Below are 25640 nucleotides of genomic sequence, written 5' to 3'. Positions count from 1 at the left end.
AAAGTTAATAAAATTATCTCAGAGTTTTCAGATACAGAGAGAGAGAGAGAGTTATAAAGGAGAGAAAATGATGATAAGTCTGTTGCAGCAAGCTATCAAAGAGGATATATTTGTTTTGCTTCAGGATGATGGAAATGCGTTTTCGATTTGGAAAGCACTTGAGAAGAAATTTGAAGGAAGTACAGAAATGCTTCAGAGTAAAGCAGCGTTGCTGAAAAAGGAGTTTGAGTTGTTTACTAGTATGCCTGGTGAGACTACAAAGACTCTCATTGAGAGATACTGCCATCTTGTGCGCACCATGTCTCAGTTGAAGATTACTAAAACTCCAGCAGAATGGGTTGAAAAGCTTGCTGACGCTTTACCACAAAATGAATGGGGTATATACCTTATGATTCTGAAAAATTCTGGACAGTTTAGCAGATTGTCGATTGGTCAGTTTATTGAAAAGCTTGAGGCACAGGATCTGGAACAACAGAAGATTGCCAGAATGAACAGTTCAAGCCATCAACAAGATATCAAACTGTACTATAAAGGAAATGTTCAAACTGTTGAAGCAAGTCCAAAGATCCAAACCACATTTAGTGCAGGAAATCAATCTGGAACAGGCAGTCAAAGTTCAGTCAACACTAGTGGTTTTCAAATGTTAATCCTCAAAGTGTTCAAAGTGCAAATGTTGGTAATGGGCATATAATTCAGTGCAATGTGGCATTACATCTTCAAAATGGCCAAAACTTTTCTGAAGAGGTTGTGAAAAATCATATGGGTTTACTAGTTACTGCTTTGGAATCTTATGAAGGATTGATTGCTGGAAGGATCGGAAATCCTATGCTAACCAAGGAGGATTACGATCAGATTGATACAGAAGAGTTGGAACTGATGGACATTAAATGGGCTTTAGCTAGTGTTCTTAGAAGAGCTGAAAAGTTCAAATTGATTACAGGAAGAAATGATTTTTTGGATGCTCATCTTTCTGCTTTGGGTTTTGATAAATCTAAAGTTACTTGTTTTAAATGCAGGGAGAAAGGTCACTTTAAAAGGGAATGCAAAAATCAGGAGAGTAGTGGAGCAAAGAATCCTTTTGAAAAAGATGATTATTATCGAAAAGCCATATATCAACAAATCACAAATCAACCGCATCAACAAAAGGATTCACAAACTGCACATGGAAAAATGATCGAAGATGCAAACAAGAAAGCTTACTATGGCATTATTGATCAAGATGATGAAAAAGTGGCTAAAGGTTTTAGCTGGGACAAGTACATTCCAGCTGATCCAAATGTTAAAGCTTTTATTGCTCAGATTGTTCAAAAGCCAGAGTTGATTAAGGAATGGATGGCTGTGTTATCTGATGAAGATGAAAAATCTGTTTCTTCAGAAGATAGTTCAACAAAAAGCAGTGATGATGATGAAGAAATTGAACAGATTAATGTTGGAAAAACTCATTATCTTCTGACAGTTTTGAATTTTATTTTGCAGATAAACTGAAGAAACTCAAAGAGAGAAAAGCTGCAAAAGACAGGAAAGAAATCAAGATTGTTGAGAAGATAGTTGAAGTAGAAAAGGTGATTGAGAAGATTGTGGAGGTCGAAAAGTTTGTTGAAGTTACTAAACCTTGTCTTACTTGTTTGGAATCTTGCAAACAATGTAAAGAAAAGGATGAGAGGTTTAGTGAATCAGAAAAGTTGAAAGAAAAGTTGTTGTTTGATGTTAAGAATGTAAAGGAGTCGTACGATGTGTTGAACAAAACAGTGAACAATTTGCAAAAGACAAACTCAGAAAGAGAAGCTGCTTTGAAAATGATGAATGCAACAATGATGTCAAAGCAGAAAGAGATAAATTTTTATATTGAAGAATGCGCGAAATGGAAGCAAGAGCTGGATGGTGAAAAAGTTGAAAACGAAAGAATCAAAAGATTACTAAGAAGTTATACAAGTTCTGATTACTTAATTGACATAATTTATCCTACTGTTGCAGGTTTTGAGGCGTTTAAAGATGAAGAAAAGAATTCAAAGAAGAAAAAGGATACTGGTAAGAAACAGAGTGTCTGTTATAATAAGTGTCCGCCTCTGATTTGGGAAGGGTACTCGCCTAGAAAACCGAATGAGCAACAAGTAAAAAAGGCAATCAATATAAAGTTAGAGTCCGAGTTAACCGATGTATTACCAGACAACATTGACATCACATTCACAGCGTCCGACACAGATCATGAGTCGGAATTAATAAAAAGGGTGGTCGATCAAGTGTTGGATAAGGATGAGGAGTCAGAGTCAAAGTCCGAGTCCGGAAGTTCGTGTTTGTCGGTCGGGAGTTCGAGTTCGTCTGGAAAAAGTTCAAAATCGTCGGAAAAACGGGTTTATAGTAAAGAATTTTTGTTGTCAAAATCTAATTTGAATAATGAAACATTTGAAGTTGCTTATACTTTTAATGATTCTGACAAATTATATTTTGATAAAGAGTTTCCAATAAGGAGTGTTATATTTGAAATGATTAAAAAGGTTTTCAAAATGACAGAAATCAATATTTCTGAAATAAAAGATTTAAATCTTAATGGAAAACCTAAAAAATACACTTCAAGAGTTCAACAAAGGTTAAACAAGAAAAAAGGTCTGGTTTTCAAAAGAAACCAAACCATAACGGTAATTTCAAAAAGAAAGGTTTAGGTTTTATCTCCCCAGAAAACTATAAAAATGAGAAAATTTCTAAAAATACAAAATTTGTTTCAGGACCGTCTGCTGAGGAGGAAAAGAAAAGCTCATTCTGGAGACAATCAAATCAAGAATTTTTTGCTGCGAAGAAGAAGAATGAAGTTCAGAGAAAAGAAACGAGAACCTGTTATAGGTATCAGGAAGTTGGACACATTGCTTGGAATTTTCTCAAAGCATCCAATACAAAACAGGGAGTTTCTGGAAAACTAAAAGAAGTTGTTGATAAAACCGAACCACCAACTGAGAAATTTAAAGTGTTTAAAAATTCAACATATGAAGTTGGTGAATGTTCTAAAAAGTTTTACAGGAGAAGTGTGAAGCTTGACAACCAAAAGTGGGTTGTTAAGAAATCTGAGGCAAAATCTGGTGATGAATCTGATTCCACAAAATCAGAGGAGCCACATGTTGTTAAAAAAGGTGAAAACTCAGTTCCTCCGATGGATGATGAGAATTTTCCACCATTGAGGACTGAGAATTTTAAACAAAAGATTGGGAAAGTTGAGATCTCGAATCAATTTTATTCTGAAAAGAATGAATTTGATGTTGAGAAAGCTTTTAATGGAAATGTAAAGAAAATTTTTGGGAAGATGATCGATGGAAAGGCAAAAGGGGTAAAAGACTTTTATACCACAAAGAAAGCAACCTACACCACGACTGCAGATGAGTTGGTATCACCCAAGGCTGGTCAGGCTTGGGTGGACATTTTCTTTCATTGAAAAACCTGACTTGCCGGAGATCCCAAGTTTGTATTCGTGGATCAGGAATCGGCATCTTTCTTGATATTTGAATTTGTGAATGAATCTTATAATGGTTAAATTTTTACAGGTAAAATGTGACTTGCCGGAGCTTCCAGGTTGGTAAGTGTGAAGCAGGAATTGGCATTTTGTTTGGTAAAATGATTTTGTGTAGATGTAGTATTCCTACATGTATTTACTTACAAGTGGTAAGAGGTTGGATCTTACAAAGTGACTCGTCAAGGTCATTAGATTGAACTTGATGTAATCATCATTTATGTGGTTTAAAATGGACAAGATGATGAACCCCGAACCTTCATGTGGTTAAAACAAAACCTATTTTCCAGAAAAAACCATTTTGATTAAAACAAACTTGAGTGTTTTGAAATCTAAATGGGAAAATAGTTTGTTGAAAGGGGGAGTTCTGATTGTTTATGCCAAGAGGATGGCGAATTGAAGTAATTCAATATCAGTTGTCATTTTTTGTGTACAGTTTGTTTTCAAATTTCTTAAATGTGTTTGCATTTTAGGGGGAGTAGAAATTTCAGAGAAAATTCAAAAACATTAGAGAATTTGAAAAAGTAAAAAACATGATAAAATGAAAAAGAGTTTTGTTGTAAAAAGAGGAAATGATAGTACATCAGTGGACTATCACAACATGCTAAAGAAATGGAAAGTTAAAATGTGATAAACAATCTGACTGATGATATGCCAGTAGGTTTTTACACATTTAGTAAATTGTGACGAGATATAAACCTAAATTTCAAACTTGCTTATATCGTGGGGAACATTTCTTGGATATATAGGTAACCCCTGAAATCTTGTTTGAAAGGTCCCTCTTTCTGAGATACTAGGTCTTTATACTCAGTGATATCTGGGGTATTATCCCGGGACTTCTGCTGAATGGAAATTCTGACCTAGTCCCCGTATAATACTTTCCGCAAATGCTTGAAATATAGCATCACCCTCAGCAAAAATGATGAAACAATAAAATTGATAATCATTGCTGTTGTAGAAAAGATCCTCTAAAGGGGACACACCTAAAGTCGAACAGTCATCTCTCTGCTGAACGGAAGTTCTGACCTGAGCTCTCACGGTTTCGCATCTTACCCCTTTACAGATATCATCTGTGGTATACTCACCTGTAAGACTGAATATTGGGATCTGGATACGGGAGTATATTCAAGTAGTGGGACACGTGAATAAGTTTAAGTTCTTAAGACATTAATCTCGTATCTCGAAACAATTGAAATGTGTGTGAAAATTTAAGTGGACCAATATACTGACAATCTAGGTGAATTGTTTAGAACTTAAAATGAAATGAAGCTTAACGGTGTTGGTGATTTGTTTCAAAAACTGATATGATCCTCTTGCACAAACTCACAAAAATATTGTCTGTAAATATTCCTTTATTGCATTTCATATAAAACTCCAAAAAGATTTTTAGTGTGTTTTAGCATAATATTTTGAAAAATTCAAAAAGATTTTTGACAACTGATGTTGGAGAGCTGATTTTCAAAATTCCAAGTGCTGAACATGATGGGTATTGTGTGAGGGGGAGTCTGTGTTTTTCACTCATATATGTTTTAAACAAATCTACAAGTAGTTCATCAGGATTATCATTGACAAATCATTTAGGTTAAATTTAAGGGAGAGTATGAGTTGGTGCATACATCTTTATTTTAAATTGTAAAATTTACTTTGAGGTAGAGATTGTGCAGATAACCTGAGCTGGATGAGAGCCAGGTCACGATCTTGGAACAAAATCAAAGCTGTGTGTTAGAGAGCCAGATTCCGATACCTGAGGACTCTGTAGATAAAGTGTGAGCCAGATCATGATCCTAAAGCTGATGATGCTGATGAACTTAAGGAATGTCAGCACATCGAAAGGGGGAGTCTGAAGATATCCAAGAGAAGGATAGAGGATTTGTAAGAAGCCCAAAGACTGATCAAGAATGAAGATGAAAAGACTCGACACTTAAGACTCGTCAACATCTGAGGGGGAGTCTGTTGGTGCATACATCTTTCGAATTCGTCTTGTATCGAGTCTTGCACTAGATTGTTAGATCTGGGCACATTGTACGAGAAAATAGCTGAATTATGTGTCAAATAGGCTGATTCCGCTTGAAATGACATTTGGTCAATTCAAGCGAAATCATTAGTTTTAATTCCACTTGAGTATATTGTTGAGATTCCGCTTGGGATGCTGATTCCGCTTGAGCATGTTCAAGCGAAATCAGTGAGCCTATATATATGCATTCCGAGCGAAATCAGTAGTAGTGGTGACATTTGTGAACTTGGATACCGAGGTGCTGCCGGTTTATCCTTTGCGTGTAAATTGTGATATATCAATCAGAAAGGTGTTAAAAGTATATTGCAAGCTGTTTCAAAGTCAGTTTCTTAGTTTCCGCCTCTGAAACTGATAAAAACTCCTCTGAACGACTCGTTCGGGTCAGAAATGGATCCTACATTTGGGTTGTAAATTATGAGTTTGAATATCAACCATCAAGTTGATTGTAAATGTAAATCCTTTTAAGATTTTCGCAGCATTATTATTTTTTTATTTTTTAAGTTGGAACTCTTTTTGGGATAACTAGAAAGGAAATGAGCACTATTTAAAAATTGGTAGTAGTGCGGAGAGACAACAGGACATGGACAGAAGTAGATTTGCTTATGTGATTAAGGAAATAAATAAAGGTTGGTTTCTTACTTTCTTATAATTTTTTGGCTATTCTTGAAGGTTAAAATTGGAATTAGATTTGTTTATGTGATTGTACACATGATTAATTAGATGTCTTTATGTGATTGTAGACTTATTAAAGTTATTGAATTTTCTTATTAGTTGATGGTTTAGGTTTTTAGGGTTTGGTTATTAATTTTAGTGAAACTTTTATTTTGGTATTCCCGACCCGAAAATTTCGACCCTCGCTTGTCATAATTTCGAGCATCGAAAAAAGTTGACACCATAGGAAAAAGATCTTGGCTTCGCCACTTGAAGATCCAAAAAGTGGACCGAACTCTGGATCGATCACAATTAGATCTCGATAGCTTGAGAAGTAGGACCTGCACAAGCAACAAACCGTTAGGCTCACCGCAGAGGTGGGAGGGCCACTCTGCGACCACTCTCCGGCGTGAGGATAAGTATTTGTTTAGAGAGAGAAAGTAGAGAGAGAATAAGGGTGGAGGGTATAAGGGTGTTTGAGTTGTGCGGTGAGTGGGGGTCACTGATCGGTGACCACCCCCACTTGATTGAGTTGGGTGTTTGAGTTGGAGAGGTTGCCATTTTCGGTGAGTGTTCACCGATTTGTTTGAGAGGAGAGGAGAGAGGAGAGAGAGAGAGGAGGGACCAATCATATTTTTTTTTTAATTGAGGGGTGTTTGACTATACCTAGTGATTGAGTGTAAAATGGGGAGTAGAATGGGGAGTTGACATGACATAATACTATTGGGTAGGATTTCACTCAAACACCCTAAGACCATGTGTAGTCATAAAGCCCTCAAAGGGGCGTTATGCGCCATTTGGCATGCCACATCATCCCGGGGCTTTATGGGGCTTTATGTAATTTGAGGCCGTAGTCATAAAGCCCCTGTGTAATCATTACTCTTTTTTCATTTTTAATTTTTTAATTCATTTTGTAAGTTTTTTAAAAATAAAATTCATTTCATTAAATAAAAAAAAGTACAATAAAATAAAAAAAAAACATGAAACTAGAAAAAAACATTAAACTAGCATAAAAAAAATTACACAATCAAAGATTATATTTTTTTTCAATCCGCTCCTTTTGAGCCAACGCCATTTTCAAAGCTTTTCCCGTTAAGTGGTCATGCGGTTTGGAGTAGAAGTCAAAGTCGTGAGCCCATTGTCGATCCCGCATAATCTCCGTAACTTTTTCGTTCTCCTCCAAACGTTTGTTACCGAGTTCGTGTATGTCTAGAAGCCGCTTGTTTATCTCCGAAAATGCGTGACTCATATCCGTTCCCATAGACATCGACGAGGACTCGGGTTTTTTCGCCCGGCTTTTTCTTCCGGGCGGTCTTGGTAGCTCCTCCACCGGCTCGTCATCCGGAATATCCTCGTCCAAGCCGATGTTTCGAGCGTCGGAGGTTGGCGTTTCGGGTTCACCGGACTCGTTTGTTTTGGACCTCTTTGATGGCCGTGTATTTCCCGAACGACCACTAGGAGTAGTTACGACGGCCCATTTGGGGCTATGGCGAAGGATTTGCCAACACTTCATGTACGGGAAATGGCCATTAGCCTCCGTATACTCGACCAATGCCTCTTGCGTAATGTCTTCATCGCTACTTCCACTTTTCCATCCGGAATACAAGCGTTGGTACACGGTTTGAAAGTTTGTGCACCTCTTGTTTATATCGGTCCACTTCCCCGATATAGAGTCCGGTAGGCGGTATTCTCCCCTACCCATGAGCTCGAAAAAGAGTTCTCGTATTCGGTTCCAAAATACGGTTTTACTTTGATTGTTTGCTACACACAAAACAATATTAAATGTTAGCTCAAAATATAAAAAATAAAATCTGGAAATAATAAAAAACAGAAAAAAAAATAAAAAACAGAAAGTAAATAAAAACAGAAAATAAAACTGGAAATAATAAAAAACAGAAAAAAAAACATAAAATAATAAACATAAAATAATAAAACAGAAAATAAAAAAAAACTGAAAATAAAAAAAACAGAAAAAAATTTAAAAACAGAAAATAAATAACCGAAAATAAAAAAAACAGAAAAAAAATATAAAAACAGAAAAAAAAATATAAAAACAGAAAAAAAAAATAAACATACCTATGACCGGGTCCTCCGAAACATCGATGAAAGCGCGGGTTAACGCATACTCCTCTTCGGGCTCCCACGTTTGCACATTTTTTTTTCGTTCGGGTGTTGGTTTCAACTTTCTTTTTATGTGCCCGTTTTGCTTTTCCTTTTCCTTTTTGCGTCTCCGGTTGCGTATCCGGTACCTCGGGTTGCGTCTCCGGAACAACATCGGGTTCGTGTAGTGGGGAGCCGAACGCTTGAGCCGACCCAAACGCTTGAGAGGACCCCATCCCATCCATGTTTTGACTTGGGTTCCACCCGTAGAGATTAGGGTCCCATGATAGCGGTTGGTTCAAAAGATTCATGAACCCGGGACTTTGTTGATTGTAGTCGAGAAAACCGGAGCCGAAAGGATTGGGTCTAGTGGGAACCGGTGCCACGGGACGAGTAGGATTGCCACTAGATCGCGGAGGAATGAAGCCCCGGTTGAATGGATTCATTGTATAAAATATGAAGAATTGTAAAAAAATTTGGGAGAGATGAGAGTTTGAATGTGTGTGGTAAAAAAATAAAGAGATGAGATTGATTTTAAAGGAAAGTTGAAAAATAAATTGAATTTTTTTTTTTTTAATGAAATTGACCGTTACAACGGTCAAAAAAATTTAAAATTCATTCCATAACGCCGCTAAGATCTTCGCGCTGGCCAAAAAAACTCGAACATGGCGCCGGGGGGGGGCGGTGTTCGCGGCGCTATACAGGCGCTATAGCCCCTTCTGGCGCCCCACTACGTATTGCCTAAGTTGTTTGACTATACCCTCCACCCTAAGGATGAAGGTTCAGAAAATCGTACTTGAGGTGTACTTGGAGGGGGTACTTATACAAGCTGGTTTTATGATGACGTCATTCGGCTGATCGCACTTAATGATGTGCGTCCTTTCCTTGGGCGGAGGGACTGACCTTTTGTTTATTGGTCATGACCTTTTTAGCGTCCGGTCCCCTGGTGGGCATACACTCGTCCGACCTTTTGGGATGGTCCGGACTCGTTTATGTAGTGATACCACTGATGTGAGTCATGATGAATATCATTCGACTTAAACATATGATTAGTAAGTAGAGCATAAGTAATTCGAGTTTGTACAAGTAGCCATTGTATTGTTTTATTTTAGATGACCTAGCTAAGTGTGTTGTGACGCTAGGGCATGCATTCACTTCTAAAGGAACCTAATAGCGAGAGTCTGTTACTTGTACAATTTGGATACCTAGTTATAAATAAAACTATAATTTTATAGTTACTTTTTATTGTATTGGTTGTTTATTGTGTTGTTGCTTGTAAATGAATCGGCCGAGCCGAGCCCGAACCCGACTAGGCTCGAGCTTGGCTTGATTCGATACTATTTTTATCGAGATCAAGCTCGGCTCGAAAGTAAAACCGAAGAGCACACTTTCGGCTTGGCTTGAGGTAATCTGAGAACAATTTGAAACGAGCTAAAAGCTTGGCTTGAGCTCGCTTTGATAGATTAGAAGAGCTAAAAGCTCGGCTTGCCAATGTTAAATAGTAGGTATATTATATATATATAAAATAAAATGAAATTTGTTTGGGCTCGTTTAGGCTTGTGAGCCTAAAATAACTAAACCTGTTTGAATGTTATTTAATATTACTCATTTTGCTACACGTCTAATGTGACATAAACTTGGACTTCAATTACAAATATAAAATGCACTACTATATCAATAATGTGAAACTTGATTGTATAAAAAACCAAAACCATAGTTGTTATCAGGTAAGAATATATCGATAATATTACAGTTAGAATAAGTGTTGCAGATCACATTGTCAATCCATCTCAGCATCCTATATATTATTATTATTATTATTATTATTATTATTATTATTATTATTATTATTATTATTATTATTATTATTATTATTATTATTATTATTATATCAGAAGAATGTGATGCAAAAGATTGTGCCAATTAAGGACCAAAAGTTTTGAGAATATAGCTGGGCCAGGTCAACTATTGTGGTAGTTTAAAGAGGTAAGAACTAGGACATGTGAGTATTACACTAATGATATTCAACAAATGTATATTGACTTAACTATCGGAAGACTACTCTAACTGCGAATTCCAAAGTGTATGAAAATGATTATTGTACAAGGATTTTATGTTTTAGTCATATGGAGGTTCATTGTTATTCAGATGAAGATTTATTTTAGTAGTTGATGATCAACTTCAGGATTTTATGTTTTATTTGGAGGCAATTTAGTTTCTTGGAAAAGAAGGAAAACGTGGTCAAACGCAGAGGCTGAGGATAGAGCAATGACAGATGCAACATGTAAACTTGTATGGTCAGAGAATTAAAGTTTTGCAGGATTCCCAATGAAGCTCATGTGTGAAAATGAAACCGCCTTCCACGAGAAGAGGACAAAGCACAATGAGATTGATTTGTCAAAGAAAAGCTTCCTGATGGTTTACTGAATCTCTTAAAAGGTTACTCAAAATATATATATTTAACAAGCTACGCTCCAGATTGAGAGGGATGTTAAGGTTCTCTTTTCTATGTCTATATATCCCCGTAACATTCTATTATACGAACACATATCTTTTACCTTAACAAAAGAAAGATAGAAGAGAAAATCACATTTGACTTGCAGCGATATACGACAACACAGAGATAATATGATCATATTGAGAAAGTCGATAAAGATACATAACGTGCTTCCCCGCCTTCCTGATATCATGGCTATATTGGTCAGCATGGCTACTCATGTTTTTTAATGGTATATGACGACGACCTATGAATGTTCTTTTGAGGCTTATCAGTTACACTCCACATTTTCTTCGGTAAAATAACTAGACCGAGTTATCTTGTTCATCAATTCTTGTAGAAGAATTCCACTGTCATTAAAATTTGAGAATGCAACTCACTATTACAATGCTGTCTGCGTTTGGAGCTCTTTGTTGAACAAATGCGCAATACCAAATGTTTGCTTAAAAACATACTCAAACACTGTGATAAATTTATCAGAAAATTCAGCTCTACTTTGACTACACTTTGCTTGAGTGCCAACTTTACACTCGACCACCCATCATTTGTCTAGCTGACGGTACAAAATGGTTGTAATTTCAGGCGCATTATGAAACATCAAAATTGGTCTTCTGCCACCAACGAAGTTTATGAATTTTCCAATGTTTCTCCGCAAGATGAATATGAGCTGTTACTGTATTGACTTTAACCATCACAAATGGAGACCAGACGGAGAGGCGACTGTAACCCAGATCCACCCAGATGGTAAGCCAGAAACCACCAGTTTGATATAAGAGTCGTTTAGTCATTTAACTGTTCTAATATTTTGATGTTACATAGCTTAAACTTGAGTTACAACTTAAAATCCACCATTACAGTAATTACCAACATCAACCTGCATATGTCGAAACTTCATTAACCAGAAACCATAAGACTAGAAGGTATGGTTTGGCTCATCCCCACACGTAGGCGCCACATATGCGGCTAGCATGGGATGAGCCAAATTGAAGATGGAGGGGGATGGAGGATGGGGCCCCACCACATATTTTTTATTGTTTAATTCATTTTAATTGTTTTACTTTTATTTATTTAACTTTTTTTTTTTATAAAAAGTATTCAAAATTTAAATAAAAATACTACTAAAAGGAAGATTTTTTTTTTTTTTTATAAAAGTAGGGAGAAATTGTGGGTAAAAAGATATTTTTTTTTATAAAAGTAGGGAGAAATTGGTATAAAAGTGAGAGGGTTTTGGGTTGAAAGTGGGGAAATAATATTGAAAGTGGGTGATTTTATAGAAAAAAATGATTTTTTTTTTAATAAATCTAGCCGTTTAACGGCTATTTTTTTGAATGTTGGAGCGGCACACCCGGCGGTGGGTGGCCGTTTGTGACGAGAGCCGGGCCAGGGGGGCGGTGTGGGGGTCCGGCGCCGGGCCAAGCCGGGCCAAGCCGGCCCCCATACCTTCTAGTCTAATTGTCAACAAATTAGAAGAGAAAACTACATCTACTTTTTATTAACTAACGGCAACATGGATATAATATCATGGGTAAAGTTCTTGTACAAATAATCTTAACATACTAAACATACAAATTGAAGGAAAACTCAAAAAGACAAGGTGACATTTTTGTAATTATCAATAACTATCAAAGTTACTCTACAAATATACCTAAAAAAACCTAACCACTCCCCCCACCCCCAAAAAAAAACCTAAACCCCCCACCCCCCAAAAACCTAAAAAAAATGTGTGCCTTCCTTATATTAACATTTTTTATTAAAAAATCGCCCAAAAAAAAAAAAATTTTTTTTTGCTAACGAAATGTAGCGATTTTTTAATAAAAAATGTTAAAAAAAAATTGTGTTTTTTTAGGTATTTTTGGTTGTAACTTTGATAGTTGGTGGTAATTACAAAAATGCCACCTTGTCTTTTTGGGTTTTCCTTCAATTTGTATGTTTAGTATGTTAAGATTATTTGTATTTGATCTTTTGTCATAATACCATCACACTTTGAACGCCAAGAAAAAGATTTAATGTGTGCCTTCCTTATATTATGGTTAATATTGGTCAGCATGTCTACTCATGTCTTGAATGGTAAATGACACCTTATGGATGTTCTTCTGAAGATTGGCAACTCACAATCACAACGTGTCTTTCTAAACCGTTCATCCTTTATGAAATATCATGCCTTATCAGCTAAAGTTTGGACCACATGTTGCCAAAGAGAATTAGATGTTGTTTGTTTCAACTCTTCCAGAAGTTTAAAATCATCCAGATGTGCAGCCATCATATAGAAAACACCTGTATTTGTGATGCTTGCTATTTTTGCCAGCACCTTCACTTTTTTAACGTTATTTTACTAATTTTAACGTTATTTTACTAATTTCGTGAAAATAACGTTAAAAGCAGCAGAGCGGCGGACGACTAATCATGCATCATGTGGTGGCGTTGATAGCCGAAAGAAAAGGGGGTACATGCACAAATCGGCCTTTGTCCCGATTGCGGAGTGTTATGTGCCTCATGTCCAAGGCTTGATACAAAACTATTATTAGCCGGGGGTCTCATTGGAAGCAGCCTCTCTATCCCTACGGGGTAGAGGTAAGGATGTCTACATCTTACCCTCCTCAGACCCTACCTTAGCTTTGCTATTGGTGGGATTTACTGAGTATGATGATGGTGACCTTCACTTTTTTAAGCTTCTTATTCACCAAAATCTCAAATCTGGTTTCGACAATGAGCTTTCTGTCGAAGTATGAATTGACACAATCTAATGCATAATCAAAATACAAACGCAAACGTCTTGATAGCATTCTCAGAAAATCCAACACTTTGAGCAGCTTCAAGATCATTAATTTGCTTTATCATCTCTATATAATTGTAATTTGTAACCGTGAGCTCTACTTTTGACCAGAATTTGCTCGAGTAGTGCCAACTTTAAACTCAACCACCCATCGTTTATGTCTTTCAATGACCCAAGGAAATCATTGTAAAGTACGGAAGCTCCAGGCTAATTACATACACTCACGTGTTGCTTCCATCTTCTCACGCATCCACTTAAGACTCTGAAAAAATCTTGGTTGATTTCGAGTAGACTTTTAGTGATTTGGTAGATGCCATCGTCAAAAATGAGATCCACTATCCTACAGATACGGTGATGGAGGTTTATATCATCATCATCACAAGCAACTATATGCCATTGATTAGTCTTGGGATCATATCTAAATTTATGCATATAGTTTAACAACCTGATTATATAATCTTTATGTCGATTCAGGCACATTGTATATTCCTTATTTATAAAACGGACACCAAATTTGGTCACGTCTAAATTACCGTCTGCAATACAAAAATATTCCGAGTCATTTAATGTACAATAAACATCTTTAGTTAAAATAGTATATGACCTGACCTTCGGGATCCACGCTTAATTTAACTCTAACGTTGTTCTTTTGACTTGAACCCAACCCATAATTATTTGAAGATCATCAGCTACACCAACTGTGTCTCTGACTCTGCCACCAAAAAGTTTATGGGGACGCGAATTTCCAGTGTTTATCCCCAAGATCGATGAATATGAGCTGCAACCATGTATTTAGCTTCCATATAACTGTTAATATGGTGGACAGAAATAACAGCGCATATAGCAACTCCGATCCATGGGCCTTCACTTCAAGAATCAAACCCTCTGAACCTGGATGCCTTCAATAACTTAGATCAACTTCTTTAAAACCTGATGACAATGTATCCAAACTGGGATTTAAAAAGCATCCCGTTTTGAATGACAGCCGGCATATATTTACATGTAGGACTCTTAGTTTGAAAGTTATAATCCCTACACATCCTAAACTACAAGGGTTATATGGTAATTAATAAAAAGATTGTCGGTTACAAAGTTGAGGGACTATTTGTGACAAATCAGAACTTGGTAACCACCACCCCAAGGGTGGCGAAATCCCGCACCCCTTGGTCGATTGGCAGCCACAAGAAGGAAGGGACATGAAAGGACACACCCCTTCATGTTTAATTACATCCACATATTCAAGAGACGCACCCGTTCGTGAAGAGACGCGTCTATTGGATCGCACCCTTTAGAAACTATAACTAGGGATAGATTTCTCATTTGTAAATCACTCTCAACAATTGTATTGTATTGTATACAAATTCTCAGTTTAGATATTCAAGTTATTCGATTGTCTAGAGATCAAAGATCCATTGGGGCCAACATAGTTTTTTTCAAAAGACAAATAGAAGATGGAAGCTCTTCAATAAATGTTCCACTGACATCAAGATTCCTTAAATCACACATTTCCCCCAAGTTTCTGGTAATTTCTTGATTCTAGTTCCATCCACATACCGATGCTCCAAGTGCTTCATCTCTTTCCAAACTCAGGAATGTATTCAAGTTTTGAGCAGCCAGAAAGAAGAAGCGCCTCAAGAGCTTCCATTTCCATATGACTTCTTCCAAGGCTTTCAAGATATGTACACCCTTTGAGATTTAAGTAGCGTAGTCATTTCTGGAGAAGAACTAATGCGTGTATCCTTCTTAACTTTGTGCAGCCTTAAGATTTAGTTTCACAAGATTTGATGCTGATGTGAAATCTTGAATTTTGGTGAAATTCTTTGAGAAACCGAGGTTTATAGATAGCAAATTAGGCAGCTCCTGCTGTAAGAGAGGGACATTGTGAGATTTCTACCTTGCAAATCATAACTGAAAAACTGTAATATGAGATATACAGACAATTTGATGTAGCGCGTGATACGGAAACGAAGATCGAACACGTTGATTCTAAGAATCCCCGTGTGACTCTTCCCCAACCCCCAAATTGCAACCCAAAGGCCACGGAATTTGAAGTGAAAAAAACAGTTTTCTCAAAATTCAAGTCTGCCCTTTTCATTAGCTTTAGCAACATATAAATAGTGACCGAAATTCAAAAACGGGCCTAAAACACACTTGGGCCAAAAACTAGAACAAAATAAAAGTCCAAAAAACCCACTAAAAAACATAAAACGTAAAATAACTCATGGAAATAAGCGTTTTTTTGGCCCGGACGATGACCCAAACCGCCGTAGGCGTTTGCAGCAAGATGAAGCTCGTTCTCACGTTCGTTTCGCCTGGTCGCACGCCCAAAACGGACCCCCGTAGCCCAAGTTAGAGCCATTTTAGTGAAGCCCCCTTTGTTACACGATCTTGGGCCTCCAAATACAAAATAGCCCGCTCCTCCACACTTGGGCCCGCATCACAATTACTAACCAAAGGCGACGACTTTAAAGAACACCCATACCATTCTACTTTCTAGAAGTCTTAGATCATCAGAAAGATACTTAAGTCCTTTAGGAAAGTGTACATTACTAGTTCGGAGGAATTTTAATTTCGTCATCTTTGAGAAACATGTAGGATCAGTTATGAAGCAATCATTCACTTCACCCTTATAAAACTACTTCAAGTCATCCAAGAACTTCTTTGTTGAGATATTCTTTTAGTTTCTTCAACATCTCTTTCCAAAAGTTTTCATCTTTCCCGCAGCTAAATAGGTCAATTGGTCAACATGATTTATATCATCCAAAACAATCATAACCTTGAAACCACGTAGCTTTGTCCCCAACAAAGTTTGTCCATGTTTAATGCTGTGAACAAGAACGCTTTTCTCCTTCAAAATGTCATCAAGAAGTTTATGTTGTAGTTTGCATAAATCAGTACTATCATTTTGTTTGGAAATGTCCTTGATGTTTTCAAGGAAACTACTTTTTCAAACTTATTTTTAACGTCTTTATGTACACCTTCAGCTAGAGTAGTCTTGCCGATTCCACTCATCCCACAAATCCCCATAAAAAGAACTTCTCTAGACTCCGTTCTCAAAATTCTTTTCACTTCATCCAGTCGTGATTCAATTCCCACTAGAACTATTGGCAAGATCTGTTAGTATTGCATCCTGCATGTCTCTTAAGATTTTTCTTACAATCTCATTTATGACTTCCGCTTCAGTCCTGCAGATAACCAAACATATGTCAGCGACATCAGGATTCTTAAGTTGTATGAATTCTTCCAATTAACATCCCAAAATAACCTTACAATGATAATGTCTAAAAATAAAAGCTAGTAGGACTGCTACCTGTGTTGTGTCACGTGCAATCCCGAGATAGACTCCACTTTTCTGAAAGCGGCTCTCCATGTTTCCACCTTTTGTCGTGCAATTTCAGGATCTATTTCTTGATTGGCGAATCCTTGTTCAAAACAATTACTTTGATTGCGCACATCAAAGGGAGACACATGGTAAAAAAAACAGGAATAACAATCATTATTCCTTGCTTCATGCAATCAACAGTCTTTACAAATTCATTGAAACACCATTTTGATGTTGCAAAATTGCTCGATATAACCACAACGGCAATTCTTGATGTTTTTATGGCCTTTAGGAACTTGGAAGCAATGGGATTCCCGATCTCAAGAGTCTTGTCATCTGTCACACCCCCAAATCCACACGCGGAGTACCACCGCTTGGAGGCGTGACATGACCAGGATCAAGCCACCAATCATATTGAACATAACATTTAAATATTAAAAGTAATCAATACAACCCATCACAGTATAACTGGTGTTCAACAAAACATAATTTGTGTAGCGGAAGCATAATATGAAAACCCAATGTAAGTCATAAGTTCAAATTGTTAAGCGTTTAACATAACATCCACGATTCACATCCCACAACGACCTGCTCCTCCCTGTGCAAGCTCCATAAGTACCTAAGGTCCTGCAAGGCATGTAACAGAGAGTCAACAACTAGTTGAGCGAGTTCACAGAAAGTATGTACGTAATGGTAATTCGTATGTTCGTTAGTGGGGGCTTCCCATGTATGTATGTACTACTAGTGGGGGCTTCCCGTGGTTATAGTTATCACTAATGGGGGCTTCCCATATTTATCCTTACTAGACTATTTGCAACCATGAGTGTTCTTCTTAACCCGAGAACAGGAATACGTACAAGGTCACGTAGGTTTTACGTGAGTGCCCTTCCCCGAGGACAGTGGTACGCGTGGGGTTTATGTAGGTTTTACGTAAGTGTCCTTCCGACCCGGAAGACAGTAGTAGGTATGAGTTTACGTAGGCTTTACGTAAGTGTCCTCCCGACCCGGGAGACAGTGGTAGATACTAGTTTACGTAGGATTTACGTAAGTGTCCTGACTAACCTGAGGACGATGGTATATAGTCTAGCAATAGCGTAAGTACGAGTAATTATCCAATTCAAATCTTCCAACCCAATTCCCAACCTGGGAATCCCATGCCTTGGCTGTGTGAACTCACCTTGGTTTGCTCGGTATGCTATTGCTTCTAGTGTCAATTAAGGGTTAGGTCCGTTACCCACGACCTAGGGTACATTGCACATAAACTCGATGTGAGTGTTTTACGTTCAATTAGGGTTTACAACTTCTTGGTGTTCATTCAACTGTGTGAGGTAATTGATTACAGATTGACATGACATGGTTTGCACATAACATACAGTAATATACAGAAAATACAGTAACATACAGTATCGTGTCATACAGTAACATGCAGTGGCATGCATACGGTGGCATACAATGATATATACAGTAACACACTTAACATGCCGAGTTAACCACTTAACAGCTTAACAGACAACAAAAACTCAGACCATACACAATACATAAATCTCAGACCACCATAAGCATAAACTCGGACCAACCCCCCCCCCCCACAAAACTCGGATCCTTCACTGTTCAAGAAACTCGGACCCAAGGGGCCTTCCCAAGTTCGGACCATGCTTATATTAAAAAGTCGGATCTTATACATCCCCTTATAAGTTCGGACCCTATGCATTATCACAAGAAAAGGTCGGACAAGGGCCTTCACCCTTAAAACTCGGACCATATGTGTGACATCTAAAGCTCAGACATGCTCCCCTCTCAAAACTCGGACAACATAATCCCCTTTGCAAAAAAAAGTCGGACCATGTCTCCTCTCATAAAAGTCGGACTAGGCTCTTGTAATAAAATTCGGACTAGGCTCTTTACCCTAAAACTCGGATATCATGCATGTGTAATACTCGGACTATAATACAAGTCTTATAAAAATTCGGACAAAGTGAAATCAAAGGTCGGGCATCAATCGTGCAAACATTCAAACTCAATGTAACAGTTACGAATACGATTAAGAAACCCTAATTTCATGTATTCACAGTGCAGTAATCAAATTAACCATCAACAGTTCTAACATATCATGCATCTTAATCATCAGGCAAATGATTACACAACAATCATAACCATTTCACAATAATCAGAATCAATAAACACAGAACCATTACATGTAGAACTAGGGTTTTGCATGAATCACATAATCAAAGATTAACAACAAGAAACCATTGAACAATTACCTTGGATTGATTATAGATGGATTGAAAGATCAAGATTTATGCAAGAGAACTCGTGCCAATGAGAAAGAAGATGATTGCAAGAGAGGGTTGTAGAGAAGTCTTGAAGATACGTATGATGGTTTGTGAGATGATTTGTGAATGATTAGGGAGGAGGTTAGGGTTAAGGGTGATTAAATTTCACTAACTACTCTACACACCCCTAAGTATCACCTTTTACATGAAGCACACCCATCACAACATAATTTACAATTTCACCACCAAGTTCATGTAGTTGTCAAATCTTTCATAAAATAACACATAACCATGCATAATCACAATACACTTTATTGAACCAAAACGTATACAGTTACAAAGCAAACCAATTGTGCAAGTAAACAACTAAACAAACAGTGAACGTGCAATAAATGCGAAATTGGAATCTCGGAAACTCGAGTTGTCACATTATCCCCAACTTGAAAGAAATTTCGTCCCGAAATTTAGCATGCGGTTACTGAGGAAGCTAGGTAAGTTGCATCGTTTACTGGTTTTCCTGGGGTGTCACATCATCCCCCCGTTGATTTGGAATTTCGTCCTGAAATTCTGCAGTAATAGCTTCCGCCTCAGTAGTGGTTGCATTGGTTCCGAATAACTGGGGATACTTGAGTTTCATTTGATCTTCGCGCTCCCAGGTGAACTCTGGGCCACGACGGGAGTTCCAACGAACTCGAACAAGAGGGATTCTCGTGTTCTTGAGGACCTTAACGTCCTGATCCGTGATTTCAACAGGTTCCTCGACGAACTGCAACCGCTCGTCGATAGTGAGTTCCTTAAAAGGAACTATGAGGGTCTCATCTGACAGACACTTCTTTAGATTCGACACATGAAAAACATTGTGAACTGCACCGAGTTCAGCTGGTAAGTTTAGTCTGTAGGCCACTATGCCTATTCTTTCTGTGATTTCGAATGGTCCGACATACCGCGGATTGAGTTTACCTTGCTTGCCAAAGCGAACCACACCCTTCCAGGGTGAGACTTTGAGTAAAACCCGGTCCCTGACCTGAAATTCCAATGGCTTCCTACGCTTATCCGCGTAGCTTTTCTTACGGTCGCGAGCTGCCGCCATACGTTGTCGTATTTGTGCAATCTTTTCCGTGGTGTCCACTATAAGTTCTGGGCCCGTGATCTGACTATCCCCCACCTCTGCCCAACAGAGAGGTGACCGGCATTTACGCCCATACAATGCCTCAAATGGAGCGGCTTGTATGCTGGTGTGATAACTGTTATTGTATGAAAACTCCACTAAAGGGAGATGCTTTTCCCAGCTGTTGCCAAAATCGATAACACATGTCCGAAGAATGTCTTCTAAGGTTTGAATCGTGCACTCAGACTGCCCATCCGTCTGAGGGTGATAAGCCGTGCTCATATCTAACCGAGAGCCAAAAGCCTTGTGCATTGCTTGACATAGTTCTGATGTGAATCGTGCATCACGATCCGAAATGATAGAGATGGGCACCCCGTGCCTCGAGACTACTTCCTTCAAGTATATGTCTGCTAGTGTGGAAAACTTGTCTGTTTCTTTGATTGCCAGGAACTGAGCAGACTTGGTGAGTCGATCCACGATCACCCAAATAGTATCGTTCCCACGCTGGGATCTAGGTAGGCCTGTAACAAAATCCATGGAAATTTCCTCCCATTTCCATTGTGGTATCTTTGGTTGTTGGAGTAGGCCCGCTGGTTTCTGATACTCTGCCTTGACTCTTGCACAGGTCAAGCATTTACTGACATAGGTAGCGATGTGGGCCTTCATGCTAGGCCACCAATAAGTAGTTCTGATGTCGTGGTACATTTTATCCGACCCTGGATGTACCGAGTAGCGAGACTTGTGAGCTTCATCCATTACCAGCTCGCGTAAGTTTCCATAAAGTGGAACCCAAATACGCCCTGTTACATGGTAAGCGCCGTCTTCCTTCTGTTCCAACCGCTGCCTTGAGCCACGTAAGGCTTCAGCCCTGACGTTTTCTGGTTTTAATGCTTCTACCTGAGCATCTCGTATCTGTGCAGGAAGACTAGATTGGATAGTGAGCTGCAATGCTCGTACGCGCTTAGGTGTAGTGTCTTTCCGACTGAGGGCGTCAGCCACAACATTGGCTTTGCCTGGATGGTACTTGATGGCGCATTCATAATCATTCAAAAGTTCGACCCATCTTCGTTGACGCATGTTCAAATCCTTTTGCTTAAGGATATGCTCGAGACTCCTGTGATCGGTGTAAATAGTGCACTTGGTACCGTACAGGTAGTGTCGCCATATCTTAAGCGCGAAAACAACAGCTCCCAGCTCTAAATCGTGCGTCGTGTAGTTCCGTTCATGAACCTTGAGTTGACGAGAAGCGTAGGCAATAACTTTATCCCGTTGCATCAATACACACCCAAGACCCTGTATCGACGCGTCACAATAAACCACAAAATCATTCGTGCCCTCTGGCAATGAGAGAATAGGTGCGCTGCAAAGCCTATCCTTTAGGTACTGGAAAGTGGTTTCCTGGGGATCTCCCCAACGGTAGGTGACACCCTTCTGTGTCAGTAGTGTAAGCGGCTGTGCGATCTTCGAGAAGTCTTTGATAAATCGTCTGTAGTAACCCGCCAAACCCAAGAATTGGCGTATTTCCGTGGCCAATTCCTGATTTAATCTACTTTGGATGGATCGACATGTATCCCATCCTTATTTACCACGTGGCCTAGAAAGTGGATTTCACGAAGCCAGAAGTCGCATTTCGAAAACTTTGCGTACAATTGTTCCTTTCGAAGAAGTTCCAAGATAAGATGCAGATGCTGCTCGTGTTCCTTCTGACTCTTGGAGTAGATCAGAATGTCGTCGATGAAAACGATGACGAACTTGTCTAGGTACGGTTTGCACACTCTGTTCATTAAATCCATGAAGACTGCCGGTGCGTTTGTTAGCCCGAATGGCATGACTAGGAACTCGTAGTGGCCGTAACGAGTTCTGAATGCTGTCTTGGAGACGTCCTCATCCCGGACTCTCAGCTGATGGTAACCCGACCTTAGATCAATCTTGGAGTAGTAGCTCGACCCTTGCAACTGGTCGAATAAGTCGTCAATACGTGGTAGGGGATAGCGGTTCTTCACTGTGACCTTATTCAGTTCGCGGTAATCAATGCACATCCTGAAGGTACCGTCCTTCTTTTTCACAAATAACACTGGAGCTCCCCAATGCAAAGAGCTAGGACGAATAAAACCCTTATCCAAGAGCTCTTGTAGTTGCTTTGACAGTTCTTCCAGTTTGGTTGGAGCTAAACGATACGGTGCGCGGGCTATTGGTGATGCTCCTGGAGCTAGTTCAATCTGAAATTCGACCTGGCGATGAGGCGGTAGACCAGGTAAATCTTCAGGAAACACTTGAGGAAATTCGCGTACAACTGGGATATCCTCTATTCTCTTCTCTTTCGTTGATGCATCAGTAACTAGTGCCAAAATGGCAGTGTGACCCTTTCGTAAACATTTCTGAGCCTTCAGGAAGGAGATGATGCCAACCACAGCACCACTCTTGTCGCCTTGAACTTCGAGAGGTTCCTTGACAGAACGAGGAATGCGCACGATCTTCTCTTTACATAGGATCTCTGCTTGCTGTTTGGATAACCAATCCATACCAATGACGATGTCGAAACTACCCAGAACTATAGGGATGAGGTCGATAGAGAAAGCTTGATCAGCGAGGATAAGATTACAACCCTGAACTATGTGTGTGGCCTCTAGATTTTTACCATTAGCTAACTCTACGACATGTTTGGTGTTTAAGGGAGTTGGTGCACGTTTTAACATTTGGCTAACTTTTAAAGACACATAACTGGTATCCGCACCCGAATCAAACAAAACAGTAACGTAAAAGTCGTCGAGAAGAAACTTACCCATGACCACGTTAGGATCGTTCCTTGCGTCACCTCGACCCAGCACAAAAGCACGACCCCTAGCTTCATTGCCGTTACTGTTCCCACCGTTGTTATTACCATTGCCTTTGTTGTTGTTGTTGCGATTCTGGTTCTGGTTTAACTGGGGGCAATCACGCTTGAAATGACCTTCAGCCCCACACTGAAAACATCCCCTGTTGCCCCGCTGTTGCTGCTGCTGCGGGTTTTGTGGAGCTGGTAATTGCAGTTGCTGGTTCTGATTCGCAGGCCGTGGGCTCCTACAGTCTTTGGCCTCGTGCCCCATCTTGAGACACCTTTGGCAACGACCCTTGTTGCACTGGCCGCTATGGTGTCTGTTACAGTTGTGACACTTGGGGTGAAATCCTTGATATCTTTTCTGCCTATGACCACCAGAAGATTGCTGACTAGGACTCTGGTAGTGGTCAGTCTTCTGTTGCTGAGCTTGAGACTGAACTGTTGCTGAACCTTTGCTAGAATCCCCCTCCCACTTTCTCTTGTTGTCACTGGGAGTAGCAGGAGTAGTCGCTGAAGTGGTAGCAGTAGTAGCGCTGATACGTTTCGGTAGTTTGTCCTGATCCACTGCCTGATCAGTGAGACGATGAGCTAGGCGTTGAACATCCTGGATGTTGTTATGATTAGCCGATGTCACGTGGCTTTGAATTTCCGGTGCTAACCCCTTGAGATATAACTCGATACGCCTGATAGGTGGGTCCACCATAGTTGGACATACAACAGCCAGCTCCTTTGACCGCTTGGTATATGCCTCGATCTCCGACCCCGTCATCTTTAGATTGAAAAACTCCACTTCCAACTTGTGGATGAAGTCGCATGAGCAGTATTCCCTTTTGATCAGTTCTTTGAATTCGTTCCAAGGGGTGGCGTTAGCAGCTGCCAACCCTAGGAGTTGAACTTGCGCGTTCCACCAAGTTAGCGCAATTCCTTCCAACGTGCCAGTGGCGTACTTGACCCTGCGAGCCTCAGGGCATTCACACATCTCGAATACCGACTCGAGCTTTTCAAACCGATGGAGTAGTCCCACTGCTCCTTCCGTGCCACTGAATGTGCCTGGACGACAGTCCATGAAGTTCTTGAATGTGCAGACAGGTTGTGGGGCGTGTTGACCTATTGTGTACGAATAGGACAAAGTTAAACACAAGAGTTAATGTAGGATCTAAAGATCCTAGTGTGAATCACATCCACAGGGTATACTACCTGCTTGTGCAGCTGCAAGTGCCGCAGCTACTTGTTCGTTGATAAGAGCCGTCAACTGGGCTTGAGTCATGTTCACACGTCCAGACATGATCTTCATAGTAAAAGTAGAATAAGTGAGAATGATTCGCGAGTAGTGCGATGACAGAAGAGTGTAAGCACATAGGTGTTCTCATGTAATGACGCATAGTAAGCAATGTAATCTAAGCATACTGCGAGAAAAGTTCTATGTAATTCTAGCATGTAGGCAATAAACATAAACCTTATTACCTAGGATGTTGAGTCTTGCACGTGGAGCGAAGCGTCGTTGTGGATCGTTGAGAGCACGGTTCTGGTTATAGTCTGGTTTTAATAAAAACGTTTTCCCCATATTAAAACCAAGTTCTCTATAACCAATGGCTCTGATACCAATCTGTCACACCCCCAAAATCCACACGCGGAGTACCACCGCTTGGAGGCATGACATGACCAGGATCAAGCCACCAATCATATTGAACATAACATTTAAATATTAAAAGTAATCAATACAACCCATCACAATATAACTGGTGTTCAACAAAACATAATTTGTGTAGTGGAAGCATAATATGAAAACCCAATGTAAGTCATAAGCTCAAATTGTTAAGCGTTTAACATAACATCCACGATTCACATCCCACAACGACCTGCTCCTCCCTGTGCAAGCTCCATAAGTACCTAAGGTCCTGCAAGGCATGTAACAGAGAGTCAAGAACTAGTTGAGCGAGTTCACAGAAAGTATGTACGTAATGGTAATTCGTATGTTCGTTAGTGGGGGCTTCCCATGTATGTATGTACTACTAGTGGGGGCTTCCCGTGGTTATAGTTATCACTAATGGGGGCTTCCCATATTTATCCTTACTAGACTATTTGCAACCATGAGTGTTCTTCTTAACCCGAGAACAGGAATACGTACAAGGTCACGTAGGTTTTACGTGAGTGCCCTTCCCCGAGGACAGTGGTACGCGTGGGGTTTACGTAGGTTTTACGTAAGTGTCCTTCCGACCCGGAAGACAGTAGTAGGTATGAGTTTACGTAGGCTTTACGTAAGTGTCCTCCCGACCCGGGAGACAGTGGTAGATACTAGTTTACGTAGGATTTACGTAAGTGTCCTGACTAACCTGAGGACGATGGTATATAGTCTAGCAATAGCGTAAGTACGAGTAATTATCCAATTCAAATCTTCCAACCCAATTCCCAACCCGGGAATCCCATGCCTTGGCTGTGTGAACTCACCTTGGTTTGCTCGGTATGCTATTGCTTCTAGTGTCAATTAAGGGTTAGGTCCGTTACCCACGACCTAGGGTACATTGCACATAAACTCGATGTGAGTGTTTTACGTTCAATTAGGGTTTACAACTTCTTGGTGTTCA

The 25640-nt window shown here is 39.5% G+C and overlaps 1 protein-coding gene across 1 annotated transcript; it reads right to left on the bottom strand.

Moving 5' to 3' along the window:
* Window positions 1-7186: 7186 nt before the first annotated feature.
* On the bottom strand, window positions 7187-8821 carry LOC110941369 (glutathione S-transferase T3-like). The gene is made up of 2 exons (XM_022182988.2): window positions 8238-8821; window positions 7187-7922 (listed from the first exon to the last, which is right to left on the bottom strand). The coding sequence occupies exons 1-2, from the start codon at window positions 8500-8502 to the stop codon at window positions 7189-7191; spliced, it is 999 nt and encodes a 332-aa protein (XP_022038680.1). The 5' UTR covers window positions 8503-8821; the 3' UTR covers window positions 7187-7188.
* Window positions 8822-25640: the final 16819 nt, after the last annotated feature.

Source organism: Helianthus annuus, chromosome 5 (genome assembly GCF_002127325.2).
Source record: "Helianthus annuus cultivar XRQ/B chromosome 5, HanXRQr2.0-SUNRISE, whole genome shotgun sequence".
NCBI classification, from domain to species: Eukaryota; Viridiplantae; Streptophyta; class Magnoliopsida; order Asterales; family Asteraceae; genus Helianthus; species Helianthus annuus.
This window is presented reverse-complemented; position numbering and strand designations above follow the sequence as displayed.